Here is a 13,973-nt window from a genome sequence, read left to right as displayed (position 1 = left end):
AAAAAGACTTGCTTTAATGAATTATGCTGTGAACTTTGATCAAATATTTGTCTTCAGATGCATTCCTTCTGTATTCAAGCTTACTTAGTGAACCTAAAAACTGGTAAGGCAGAGACAGGCGATAGCTTGAGCTGTGGATCTGCCAATTTACACATCAACAGCTATATTAACATCCTATGTGAGGCAAGCAGAACCAAACTAATTATCTTTGCACTATTTGCCTCAACAACTCTCTATTCGCTGTTGCATCTTGGTGCCAGTGCAATTGTGTATCAGCACTAGTTGGATACACTATCTCTTGGGAGTCTGAATCTCTTACCAACTTCCTGTCGGTAAATACTCTGATTCCCAGAAAACACACTGTTGTATCAAGCAAAACTCAGGTAAATATGAAAAATATCTAAGGAGGAACAGGCTTCTTAGCTGCAGGAAGCATAAATAATATCGGAGAGGGGTTATGGTTTTGTTTGTTATTACGTTTTGTATTTTTGTATTTTTATACTGTAACCACCCTGTGATCCTCAGATGAAGGGAGGAATATAAATTTAATAAATAATAATAAAATATGCAAGGCAAGTCTAAATCCTGACCATCTGTATTTTCTCTTCCTTCATGTTCACCCCGCCTGGTATCAGCAATGTGGACTGAATAGCCGTCTCCAGCAAACAGATGAATGAAACATGTTATATATTGGTATAGTTGGATACCAGTAAACATTCACCTACATATATTGTTTTGAACAGTGTAAGATAATAATGGAATCATCCCATATCTCAACTTGTTTATTGCCATGTTTTCTCACCACCACCACATCTGATTTATTGTTACAATGATATAATTCTGGCTAAGTCAGAAATGTATTGCACTATGTCTCTCAATACTTGGAAGATAAAAACATGAAAACAATAACACACACACACAAAAGGAGTGTGCAACATTGTGGTAGAAGAAACCTAAGTGGCATCTAATGGTAACTTAACTACTTTATGAGTTGTGAAGTGCTTGTCCGTAATACTGCTACGATACATTTGGAGGAAGTATGGGGTTAAAAATGCATACAAACAAACAAGAATGCAATTATATATACAATTTTTGCTATAACTATAAATTATTTAATAGACAGAGGGGGAGAGAGAAACAAAGTATTTGGCCAATGTATAATCAAGAGTCAATTTATCCTGATTTAGCTATATCTTTTTGTTGCCTATCCTTTTCTGACCAAGTGGAGATTTTTAGTCCTGTCTCAATCTGTACTGAACTGTGCTGAAGTTGGCATTCTTTTTATATGTGTTTTTATTGTTGATTTGTTTATTATTCAGTTGTTTCAGGAAACTTTATGGGAAGCAATTCATCAATGAAATGAAAGAGAGAGGGCGACGGAGGGGAGAGAGAGATACAAACCAGTTTCACTTGAGACAAAACTTGGATCTCTATGGAAGTTCAGTCTGTTTCTTAAGAAGGTACATAATTGCTGCAGACATAAGACAGCTTGTAAGGCTAAACGGTGTTGTCCATCTCTTCCGAAAGCCAGTGTTGTTAGCGACAGAAGACTCTGAGGTAAACGAAAGTCACCCATTATTAGAACTTAGGCCTAAACATATATGCAAGCAAGCAAACCAAAAATCGCTAACACTTCTAAATGAAACATTTTAGTTAAAAGCATTTCTAACCTGAACAATCTTTGGTCTCTGAAGAAATATCTCAGCAGGAAAGTCTTGCATGATGACATCTTGTAGAAGCTCACAGGTATTCCAAATTAAACTGTGATTTTTGCTTCTCAGTGAGCTGTAAAGTACATTTGAACTTTTACTGTGAACTTGCTTTGCAAAGCTATAGTAATCAACTCTTTATACTCCATCAGTGGCATAATTTTATATCTGATTTGATTATATTCCACCCTATCACCAAGGCTCAAGGAAATTTATTTTTTAAAACAACACACACACGCTGGGTGGGTGGGCAGGGAGGAGAGGAGGCAAAGAGGTAGTGATTTCATTAATAATTCCATGCATGGCTCCAGAACAAAAGAAAACTGCCGCAGTTCTTATAGAACTTGCACTTTAAAGAAGAAATGTAGCAACTTTTATTCCCTGTCACAGAACACAACAAAGCTATAATTAATTTCACATACCTTTCACTTGATGAAAGAACATGTCTATCTGTTGTGGTCAGGGATAACCATGGAAATGTAGAAAATTTCAAGGATTTCACGCCGTGTTTCACTGAGGATGGAAGAAAGGCTATTTTTACTGTGTGCCATATACTGAAACACAGAGCAAACAGGTATCATTCAGTGTTTCCATTGTAGAAACTCATAAGCACTCCTATAGCGGATGACTCTTATCTCGTTTCCCCATCCCAATATACCTTTGTCATTGTTTGAAACCTACAATGCCCAACACTAATTTTCAAAGGCTTAAATGGTAAGAAATGTATCTCAACGCCATCCTTGAAGCTAGAGTTTCTTTGTTTTGCTTTGCCCTGGATCCATTTTCTAAATGTAAACTAGAGGGGGGGAGCTAGGGATGCAATCTAAAAGATTATCAACAGAAGCCTATCAGAAAAGACAAAGTGGTACATTTTTGATGAAACCATTTTGATCCAAGGTTATATTTTTGAAAAAAAGAATACTGTAGCTATTAGTTCCACCTGCCAATGAGGGCTGGTATCCAAGCACTTCCTTTTGATTGCATAAAATTCCAACATTGGTATAAAACTTACTTCTAAGTTGTTGATAAGTTCAAATCAATAGTTGAAGATCCCCTCCTCCTGGATTAACTCTTTCTCGGGTGTTAGTTTTTCTGCCTCCCCCTGCCCCGCCCCATGCCACCTATCTTTTCTTATATACCTGATTCTCAATCCGTTGCCCAGGGGCGTAGCTAGCTGCTCCGGCACCCGAAGTAGCAGGGACAGGGTGAGCTGCCCATGGGGGCAGCGCAGCGATCCGCGCATCGGGGTGCCACAGAGATCCGCGCACGAGGGTGGTGCGGAGATCTGTCAATGAGGGCAGTGTGGCAAGCTGCCCACGGGGTCCGCCTGGCAGGCGCAAGCTGCACTCTGCCGTTTTGGGCAGTGCAGGGCCCCGAGCCACTGCGTCACTCCCAGAAGAGACGCGTTGCTGGGGCACGCTGCAGGCCAAGCCCCGCAGTAAGTGCCGCCCCCTGCGGTGCGCCATTTTGTCACCCCCTCAGGGATGACACCCGGGTCGGACCGCACCCCCCACACTCCCCTTCCTATTCCCCTGCCATTGCCTAGTCTGTACCTTTCTTTCAGTCACATTGGCTCTGGGATCCTCTCCCTTAAGCTTCCCTACATTAAGGATCTTTTCCCTATCTTCATCCTGCTGCACAGCAAGGCTAGGCCTATCTTTCCCCTCGATGTGAGGTTTTAATCATAGCCAGACTGTCAATTTGCCAAGGAATCAGGTTCCTTCCTTTTATCAATTATCACCTGGCAGCAGCTATGCTATTAGTATGGACATGAGAAATCCTTGCACCCGAATTTCCTTATTTTCTCCTGACTTCCAATCTACTTTTCTTGTGTGTTTTGTCTTTTAGATTGGAAGCAAAGGACCCAACTTTTTTTTTTTTTAATGGCTCTATAAGGTGCTCTGGGAGCCTGCTGAAAAAAACATTAAAAGTCTTAAAAAAATAAATACGTATTTTCCCCTTCCTTCACCCAACTGAAAACTTTGTTCCCCCAATTGCTCTGAATGTTCATGAACATTCCATGATATATCAGCTCATCTAACTGGTGTCCAAGGCTTCCACCACCATAACCACAATACAGGTGGGTTTAGCTATTTTAAAAAAACCAATAAAACAAAAATAAAAAGGAAGAATCTTTAAACAAGGTTGAAACTTCATTCCTTCTCATTGGTGCTCAACCACAATAACAAATCTAGAAAACTATCCAACATATGTTTACTTCATTTTTATAAAGTTACCTACCAGATAGCTGTTTTGGTGGTATTCCCATCTCTTGCAAATTATTTCCCCCTTCATCAAAGTATCCAGCATTAGCTTCTTCTGACAATACTTAAAAATATAAAACCATAGTAAGTAGCAGCATTAACTGTATTAAATAGCTTCATTTTTTTTAACTCTATGGATCATATACAGTCATTTTTCCTTTTTAAAAGTAGATCTGTTTCCTTCCAGTATTTTCATTTTTGAAGATTTATACTTTCAAATCGCCAATTCTCTGAAAATCACTGAAGGGATCAGCAGTCACAAACACAGATACCATTAACAAAGGTTTAGCATCTGGGCTAAATAACTTGATATTTTCAATACAAGGCCCACACTTTGCAAAATAAAAATAAAAGTGCTGTGTATAAAGGTGTAACTTACCTATATTAGTCACTGCTGGCAAGGGCGTTTGATAAGACACTTCCTGATAATCAGCAGAGATTTCTGAAGGCAACACAAATAGCCCATCCAAAATCCCATCAATCACAGCCTGTAGGTTTGGATCCACATTTGGACGAAGTTGAGTGAAAAACTCCACTGCCCCAATCCCAACCAATTGTTCCACAGCAGATGGATGCTAAAATTAGAAAGATGATATGAAGTTAAAAAACGAAATGGCAAATTCTCCAAGCTTTCATTTATTTAAATGTGCCTTGCAAGAAAAAGCTCATCCAAGGCAGCATACAAAAGATAATTAGTTTCATATGCTTCTAATTCCTGGACCCAGGATGGATTCAAAATTCTGGAATGGCCAGGCTAGCTTGCTGGTGAGGTGATGGCCTAGGTATGGGTTGTTAAGCTAACAAAGCAAATGGTTCCATGTTAGAGAGCAAATGGGTGGACCTTAAATCGCCGGTAGGTAGAAAGACAAAGGCCAAAGTTGAGAGTTGCGTTGTGCATGTGAGCTAGAAGGTAGAAGCAAGGGTGTAGGCTGGGCAGCTGAAAGACACAGCCATGCTTGATTTCTGTTGGAATCCAAGGCTATATCTATGGGAGAAACAAGAACCTCTTGGAGTGTTGATGCAGTTGTATATATGTGTAAATAAACCATATATTATAAAGACACCACAGTCTCCACTATTCCTCATTCCAAAGGAAACACAAACCCTGGGCAAGGGCCTTGAACCCCTGGAATCTTGCACCGCCCAGAGATTGGGGTGGTGTGCAACAATCATTTAGCTTCATATGCATAGCAGAGGATCTCAGAAAGAGCTGTATTTAGAAGATAACCATGTACTGAGCATCTCATTCAAGTCACCTTTCAAAAGAAATACATCATGGCATATAATTTTACTTTCCAATGTTCTTTTAATGCCGAAGTAGCTTTACATTAAGTGGGGTAACATGTAAGTACTTTTTAGCATGGATATGGACTGTAGATGGTTTGCCGTTTTCAAAAACATATAACAAAACAGATAACTGTACCTTCACCAGGTTGCTCACTAAATTCAGAACGTCTTCTTTCATTGGTACTACAGGAAAGTTGAACCACTCCAGAAGACTGAGAAACAGGAGTTTTTCTTGAACCAAGTCATCATATGTAACCAAGTTGTGATCCAATTTACACAAAATATTTCTAAGAGCACGTTCTCTAATTTCAGCCAGCTGATGACCTGTTCAAAAAAATGAAATAAAAATGGAAGAAGTTTCAGAAGTTCAGCTGATACTTTAAATCAGATGTATTGGTTATTCCCAGTAAGTTCAGCTCAGAAACCAGCTTCCCAATTCTTTAATCCCAATACGTGTTAAGAAGGTGGTGGACTCTCCTCTCCTTCATGGGAGGTTTTAAAGCAGAGGTTAGATGGTCATTTGTCAGGGATTCTTTAGTTGTGGTTCCTGCAGTGCATGGGGCAAGACCCTTGGGATTATCTCCAACTCTACAATTCTATGATTCTAAGACTTTAAACCTTTAAACAAATAAATCAAGAGAGGCAAATACATTTGGTAATGGTACTACACAGAAAATTTCAGTTGATCCTCTACTCCAGACCACAAGACATACATATCTGCTCTTCATTTCCATACATCTGTCACTCACATACTGTTTCCCCCTTCCCACCCCACCACCCCATAAACCATTTTTTATATTTCTTCATGAGCAACAGCAACTTGATTTGACCTTAAAAAGCTGCCACTCAGAAACTAATCTTTTAACGAAACATAATAATAAAACCAATAGGTTTACATATGCCTAACTCTGCATCAAACTGGAATAATGTAAGCATCATGGATCTAATTCAGAAAGCTTTTAGATGGTAAAACTATAGTTGAAGGCCAGCAGCATAGTGTCAGTTGTAGGCCACTGGGGTGGGCGCACTCCGGGCGGCGGGCATTAGCCTAGCCCTCTCTGCTGAAGTGACCCCACACCCACCAAAGCAAAGCAGGGCATGCTGAACCACCTGCACAGCCATGCAGAGAGGAGCCCAGCTGGCCAATGCAGCCATTGGTGGGCAGAGAGGAGCATCAGGCCACACTGGGGGTGCCTGGTTTGCCCCAGCCCTCCTGGCGCTCCCCACACTATGACCCTGGTGAAGACTTTGATTGTAAAACTAAACACACTTCCTACAGTGCCCTATTTACTTCAGTGGTAAAAATGCCTAACGAGATGCAGGATCGTGCTGGGTACTCCCTAATCAGAGTCGCTGTGATGGGATAAAAATAATAAAATTGTTGTTGCTGTTGTTAGGTTTGTTTTCAAACACAACTCAATAAGTACAGTTATGTAATGATCTTCTGCTCACTGCATCACCCTGTGCAAACTCCTGTACACAGTTTGATTTAACTCGAGTCATTGCATGGGGGTGAGGCAAGAAGAGAAAGCTAGCGAGCATTCATTTAAATGAAGAGCACAGAAAATATGCTAATCAAATTTGCAGATGACACCAAACTGGGAGGGGTAGCCACAGAAGACAGAATTGGGATTCAAGAAGACCTTAACAGATTGGAGAACTGGGCCAAAACTAACAAAAGGATTTTCAATAGGGACAAATGTCAGGCTCTACACTTAGGCAGGAATAGCCAGCTGCACAAATATAAAGACGAGGGACACCTGGCTTGCCAGCAGCACATGTGAAAAGGATCTACGGGTCTTGGTAGACCACAAGCTTCACATGAGTTAGCAGTGTGATGCAGCAACAAAAAAACCCCTAATGCTATTATAAGCTACATCAGCAGAAGTATAGTATCCAAATCAAGTCACTGTAGTCTGCCTTGGACAGACCACACACATGGAGAACTGCAGTAGCATAGCTAGGCACTGCAAGGGGGGGCTCAACAACTTTGGAGAGGGTTTCGACCCCACTGGAGAACTGTGTCCAGTTCTGGGCACTACAATTTGAGGATATTGAACAGCTGGAACGTATGCAGAGGAGGGCAAGCAAGAGGATGGAGGGTCGCTTGAAGGAGCTGGGTATGTTTCGCTTGGAAAAGAGGAGAAGCGATAGCTATCTTCAAGTATCTAAAAGGAGTTTGGAGCAAGCTTGTTTTCTCCTGCTCCGGAGGATAGGACCAGAAGCAACGGATTCAAGTCACCAGAAAGTGGAACAGCCTCCCCACAAGAGGTTGTGGACTCTTCTTCCTTGGGAGGTTCTTAAGCAGAGTTTGGATGGCCACCTGCCAGGGATGGATGCTTTAGCTGAGATTCCAGCATTGCAAGGGGCTGGACTAGACGACCCTCGGGATTCCTTCCAACTCTACAATTCTAATATTCGCTCCTTAGGGAGTGAATTCCGTGTGTGTGTGTATGTATGTATATATATATATATATAGATTCACTCTCTAAGGAGCGCGCGCGCAGGAAGGCAGACTCGGACTGCAGCCCTGCGCGCATTGAGCACGGAAAAAAGCAGCTGCGCTCTGGAGGAAAGTTTCCCTCTGCCGCTTATCCCGGCGCCCCTGGAAGCAGCGGCTGCGGCTCCAGCGCGCTCGTCTCCGCTCGCCAGAAAGGGAAGGGGGCTTCGGAGGATCCACCACTTACGGAGCTTCCGGACGAACGGCGACAAGGACAGCTCCGTCGGAGGAGACGACGCGGCGGCGGCGGAACGCGCTGCCATCGCCGCCGCCGCCGCCTTCCCTTAGCGGCCCCACATTCAACCACCGCGCCGCAAGCGAGCGCGAACTTGCGAGAGGCGGGGTTGGGGAACGGAGCGGCGGCGGGCCATCTCGCGAGAGCAAGCGGCGAGAACGGTTGCCCGAAAGGAGCCCCTGGGAGCTGTAGTCCTTTCTCCGCCTCCCGTTCCCTTAATGGCGTGCGGGGGTGGCGGAAGTGGAGCTTTCTCTCGTCGGCCAGGTTTGCGTTCTCGCGAGCCTTCAGCCGAGGCTTCCGGCTGATGAGGGTTTGCCGTTGCCTGGGAAACAAGCCGCTCAGCCCGCTCCCTCGTTTGCTCGCTCGCCGCCGTCGCTTGAGCGGCGGCTGTGTCCGAGTCCCGCCTCTTCTCCCGCGCCTAGCTCCGGGGGGGGGGGGGGAGGAAGCTGCGCTTAGCTTCTAGAGGCTGCTGCTTCCTTCCCGTCCCCTGACAGCGCGACTCTATGTCTGTTTATTTGGACGCCAGTCCTGCTGAGTCCAATGGGACTTCGGCGCAAAAGTCACGAAGTGTAGACATATTAAAAGAAAAGAGTCGATTCACTGCTCTTACTAAGGCCACACTCATACCTCCGCTTACTTGGGAGTTGTGAATTCACTTTTTAATTTACTTATTATTAATAAGAATGCTGTGCATTCCACGATCGAGACAATTCCAATGTAACTATCCAACCTCCCAACATTTCCACACCTCTTGTGATGGTTCGACCCCTTTCCGTTCTAACAGTGCAAATTCTACAAACACTTTCCATATCTGCTCAAAATCATTTCTCTTGCGTATTCCCCGTCTTACCTTAATGGCACATGTTAATTTATCATTAATAGCTTTATTCCACACCTTTTTATACCATTCTTCCGTTTTATATTCTGCTTGCCCCCTTCCACTTCCTAGCTATCATAATCTATGCAGCTGTCAATAAATTTGTGAGCAAGTCCTTCACAGCCTGCGAACCTTCCACCGCATTGCAAATTGATACTAATGCTACCTCCTATAAATTCACTTCTGAGTAGGCACAGTTAGGACTGTGCTGTGTGTTTGGATTGCACATGCGACCTCCGCAAATGGCTCTGGATTTTACACTGCTGTCTACTTGCTACCATTTTGCCCTGCACTATATAGTCAGCTGTCTTGGGTAACTCAACTCTCTCTGGTCCGTTTGGTGTGTGTGGCTTGCTTAAAAAGCTGACTGACTGCATGTAGTCATGTCATTGAACCAGATATTCCATGTGCAGCTGGATAGCTTAGTTGGTTAGAGCAGTGTTTTTCAACCACTGTTCCGCGGCACACTAGTGTGCCGCGAGATGTTGCCTGGTGTGCCGTGGGAAAAATTGAAAAATTCGAAAGATTTTTTAAAAGAAAAAAGTCAAATTTTCGCCCACTACGCGGGCGCCGGACTGTGTCCACCCTATTTTCCATCCATCCTGGGTGGGGATCAGATCGGATGGGATCGGATGAGAGCGGACAGGCGGTCCGCTCTCATCCGATTCCCCATAGAGAGCACCGGGGCTCTGACATCTCCCTCTCCGCACACAGTGGTGGTGTGCCTCGTGATTTTTTTCATGAAACAAGTGTGCCTTTGCCCAAAAAAGGTTGAAAAACACTGGGTTAGAGCACAGTGCTGATAACACAAAGGTTGCAGCTGCATATTCCTGCACTGCAGGGGGTTGGACTAGATGATCCTCAGGGTCCCTCCCAACTCTATGATTCTGTTCTGTTTTACAGCCCAAAGCTTCAAGGTACAGACAAATATACAACCACAATCCGCTGACCTGTGGAAAAGCCACTTCTCGCAGGGAATGGAAAAGTTACAGGAAGCAGCAATTAATAAATATATTCTTCACTGTTATTATTTATCACCGTCCTCAATCCAAGGATAACAGTGCAGTTTACAATATAAAAAACACAAAAATATGTAACATAGTAACAAACAGAAACACTACCCCACCACACACAGAGATAGAAAACACTGCAGATTGAAACATCTGGTTCTTGCTGGAAGCAGCTGTTCCTGATTCATAGGAAAGAGGTTACTGAACTGGAACAACATTGTGGTCTGGTATGATATCACGTGGCCAGAAACAAGTTAGCAAATGCTAAGACTGTTGTAATGATCTTCTGTATGATTGTTACCCCAATGTCCAAGACTTCTGTGCTGTTTTGAATAATAATAAAAAAGGTTTATTTGGCTATGTTAGAAGAAAGAGGAAGAACAAGTAGTAAGTCCCTTGGGTGGAGAAGATTGAGAAATGCTTTTGGATGAAAGAGAGAAAGTGAAATTGTTCAACACCTACTTTCCCTCTGTCTTCACCCAAAAGGAAAGCAGTGCCCTACCTGATGATAACAGAATAAAATATGCAAGGAGGGAACTGCTGCTCAAGATAGGAAAAGTGATGGTAAGGAAACACCTAGCTACCTTAAATGAATTTATATTTCCAGGGCCTGACAAGCTGCACTCAAGGGTACTAAAGGAGCTTGCAGGTATAACATGAGAGCCTCTGTCTATAATCTTTGAGAATACAGTGGTACCTCTGGATGCAAACGCAATGCCTATATGCACGTGCGCAGATCACGATTCGCCGCTTCTGCACATGCATGTGACGTCATTTTGAGCGTCTACGCATGCGCGAGTGGCAAAACCCGGAAGTAATGCGTTCTGTTACTTCCAAGTCGCTGCAGAGCGCAACCCGAAAATGCTCAACCCGAAGCTACTTTAACCCGAGGTATGACTGTACTTGGAGAACAGGTGAGGTCCCAGCAGACTGGAGCTGGACAAATGTCCCAATCTTCATAAGGGAGGGGGGGAGAGAGAGAAAACCCAGGTAACTACTGATCAGTAAGCCTGACATAAATCTATTCTTGGGCTCTTTATAGACCACAAACTTAACATGAGTCGACAGTGTGATGCAGCAGCAATGAAAAAAGCCAGTGCTATTCTAGGCTGCATCAACAAAAGCAGGGACCTAATAGACCCACTCTATTCTGCCTTGGTCAGACCACTTGTCTAGTTCTGGACACCAAAATTTAAGGAGGATACTGACAGGCTGGAATATGTGCAGAGGAGGGCTACTAAGATGATAAATGGTGTGGAAACCAAGCCTTCTAACAAATGGTTTAAGGAGCTGGGTATTCTTAACCCTTAAAGAGGGCACGTATTGCAGTGAGACCTGGAAAACTGACACCCTGTATTGTGGGTGGGTACGTTTGGACAGCCACAACACCTGATTGGTAGGTCCCTCGAAGCTGGGTGTAATCTGGCCAATGGGACACAGTCCAAACAGTTCGAGGGACCTATTTATGCCCATGTACGTGACCCAGAGCTTCCTCTTTCGGCACGTGCATCCGGAACACCCGCTCACCTCTCCCTACTTTTAGGGCTTTGCGTTTGACCTTGCTGTGCCATCGTGTGTTGTCTGTCGTTGGGACAGGGGCACGGCAGGAATTTTCCCCACTTGGCTGATTGGCTGTTGCTATTTGGGTTTCGCCTGCCGCGTAGCAAATCGTCACAACTTTCAAGGTTGCGGATAGGCTCTGGTTCAGGTGATAGGGATGGGAGAACGCACTCGCCATCCCTATGTGAAGGGTATTCCGTTAAAGGAATCCAGGGACTCGATGGTTTGGATAACCCCTGTGAGGGGGTTGTGCCCGTGCCTGAGTCCAGGGGGGCATTTGGGTGGCAGAGTTAGCCCGTTCCCTGCTTATCCAGGTGTTCACCCTTGGCTGACCTATGCTGGCACCTGGGTCAGCGCTTACCTGTATGGCAGGGAGCTAGTCGAATCAGAGCCTATGCAACCAGTCACTTTCTGTAATCAATAAAGTTGTGACCTAAATTCTGCCAAAACCAAAAACCAAAATTTGAGTCAAGTGTGAATTTATTTAAGGGGGAGGTTTCTGGGTCTGAACACACAAAAGAGAAGACAGAGGAGATATGATAGCCATATCTAAAATGCTGTCACACAGAGGATGAGCAAGCTTGTTTTCTCTTGCTCTGGAGGCTAGGACCCAAACAAATGGATTCAAGTTACAAGAAAGGAAATTCCAACTGAACACCAGGAAGAACCTTCTGACAGTAAGAGCTGTTTGACAGTGGAACAGACTGCCACGACAGGTGGTGGACTCTCCTGGGAGGTTTTTAAGTAAAGGTTGGATGTCCATCTTGCCTGGATGCTTTAGCTGAGATTCCTGCATTGCAGGGTGTTGCACTAAATGACCCTCGGCATCCCTACCAACTTTACATTTCTATGATTCGAAGATTTATTTATTTTTTAAGTTTATTGTATTTGGTGACCTCAGATTCTGGGCCAGCTTTCTTCTAAGCAGCACCCTCGGTATTTCCACAGAAGATGTGTAAATAGTTTTTACGCCTTTCATTATTATATAGGATAAATAGTAGAAGAGAGGCATTTGTAATGACAGTGAGGATTCTGACCAACATAGGTTTCAACTCGCATTCCAGCCACTGTTGAAGTAGGCTTCTTTAGCCTTATGTATGAAAATGCCCTAATAGACTGTTTGAGAAAGTTGTTCAGAATATCAGGAGCAGACATTTCCTTTTAGAAGGAACTAAGAAGCACCATTAAATAAAGCAAGAGAAAGGAATATCCAAGCTATCTCATAACATTGTAATAAGGGACAAATTGTAATAAAAGTAATTGTTCCTCTCATTTCTTCCCCCTTGCACGGGTATGCTTCTTCACTTCTTTTCCCTTGTTTCTGACTTTCTTCATTTTGATGAGCTTGTTTTGTGCTATGCCCTTTCAGAGTGAGGCTGCAAGCCTACACCAACTTACCTTGGAGTTAGGACCTACTGTACTCAGTGCGAATTATTAGAGTAGACATGCCTAGAATTGTGCAATGAACGCAGTGCTTTTTTCTGGGGCGGGGCACAGGGGTACACATACCCCTAAACATTTTGTGAATCTACGTTTGGCCTCATTAAGGGGCAGTATTTCAATATGAGTAGGAAAATGAGAATACCCCTAAAAATATTTTTTTTTTAAGAAAAAAAGCACTGTATGGATATATTTGCAATCATCTCTCCCTTGAGTCCTTGTTTTCTATAAATAATAGCCAGGATCCAAAGAAATGTTTATTTCTGTATGGTCAATATGGTTTTTGGTATGTTTATTGAACAGTAGCACTCCCTTTATACTGCATGGCAAACTACTTTTGAATATAAAGTGGATTTCAAAAGTGTGTATGGTGTGCAAAGGGTGTAAAAATTAAAATATCTGGGCTGACCTGGTTTGCATGTAGCAGTAAGCCGAACCACCGCTTACCTCAAATGAAGAAACACTCAGGTTCCTGGAGAGAAGACTCTGGCCATTTTGGTCCTTCTCCAGTCTTGCTGCTGTGAGCTAAGCCATGGTTTGACTTAGTGTTGCCTCCGATTCCAGGCTTGTGTTTTACCTTGTTCCAGACAAGCACTGAGCTGTAGCCAAGTTTGTTCTGTGGCTCACCACCACTTTTGGTTTGCCTGGGGCAGATAAACCACAACCCCCAGATTTAGACATAATGCCGAGTCAAATCATAGCTTAGCTCACAACAGTGTGACAGCAGCAGTGTCTGGAGAAACATAACAGCTGCAATCTGTCCAGGGGCCCACACATTTGCTCATTGGTGCTAAACCATGGGTTGGCTTAGCGTTATGAACTGGGCCACTGTCTGGATTGTAGACAATTAAATAAAAGTTTTAGAAAACACAGTTCAGTTTCTGGATAAAAGAATACAAAGGAATAGTAGTGATGTTATGATGAAATCAGTTCAGTGTTACTGTAATAGAAAGGCGTTCCCTGTTCCTGTTGCCAACTAGGGTTTACTTTCAAAACTATTACAGTAGTTGAATATGGGAAAGTACACTACATCCATGCAAAGAGAGTGGAAATACTAACATATTAATGTAGTGCAGATTTTAGATAGTAAG

General features: G+C 43.5%; 1 protein-coding gene across 3 annotated transcripts in view; it reads right to left on the bottom strand.

Annotated features, from left to right (window-relative positions):
- The window catches only part of RTTN (rotatin), a 107,789-nt gene extending 99,503 nt beyond the window's left edge, over positions 1-8,286 (bottom strand). For 2 of the 3 annotated variants that reach the window (XM_081205516.1, XM_081205517.1), the window contains exons 1-7: positions 7,948-8,286; positions 5,397-5,584; positions 4,353-4,548; positions 3,951-4,037; positions 2,132-2,222; positions 1,671-1,785; positions 1,402-1,552 (exon numbers count right to left, since the gene is read on the bottom strand). In XM_081205516.1, the coding sequence (XP_081061642.1) occupies positions 1,402-1,552; positions 1,671-1,785; positions 2,132-2,222; positions 3,951-4,037; positions 4,353-4,548; positions 5,397-5,584; positions 7,948-8,023 (904 nt within the window). In that variant the 5' untranslated portion in view covers positions 8,024-8,286. The remainder of the gene's footprint in view (positions 1-1,401; positions 1,553-1,670; positions 1,786-2,131; positions 2,223-3,950; positions 4,038-4,352; positions 4,549-5,396; positions 5,585-7,947) is intronic. The other variant, XM_081205515.1, reaches the window with a different exon arrangement.
- Between the last annotated feature and the right edge of the window lie 5,687 nt (positions 8,287-13,973).

The sequence above is a fragment of the Podarcis bocagei genome, assembly GCF_964188305.1.
Source record: "Podarcis bocagei genome assembly, chromosome: 8".
Lineage (NCBI taxonomy): Eukaryota > Metazoa > Chordata > Lepidosauria > Squamata > Lacertidae > Podarcis > Podarcis bocagei.
This window is presented reverse-complemented; position numbering and strand designations above follow the sequence as displayed.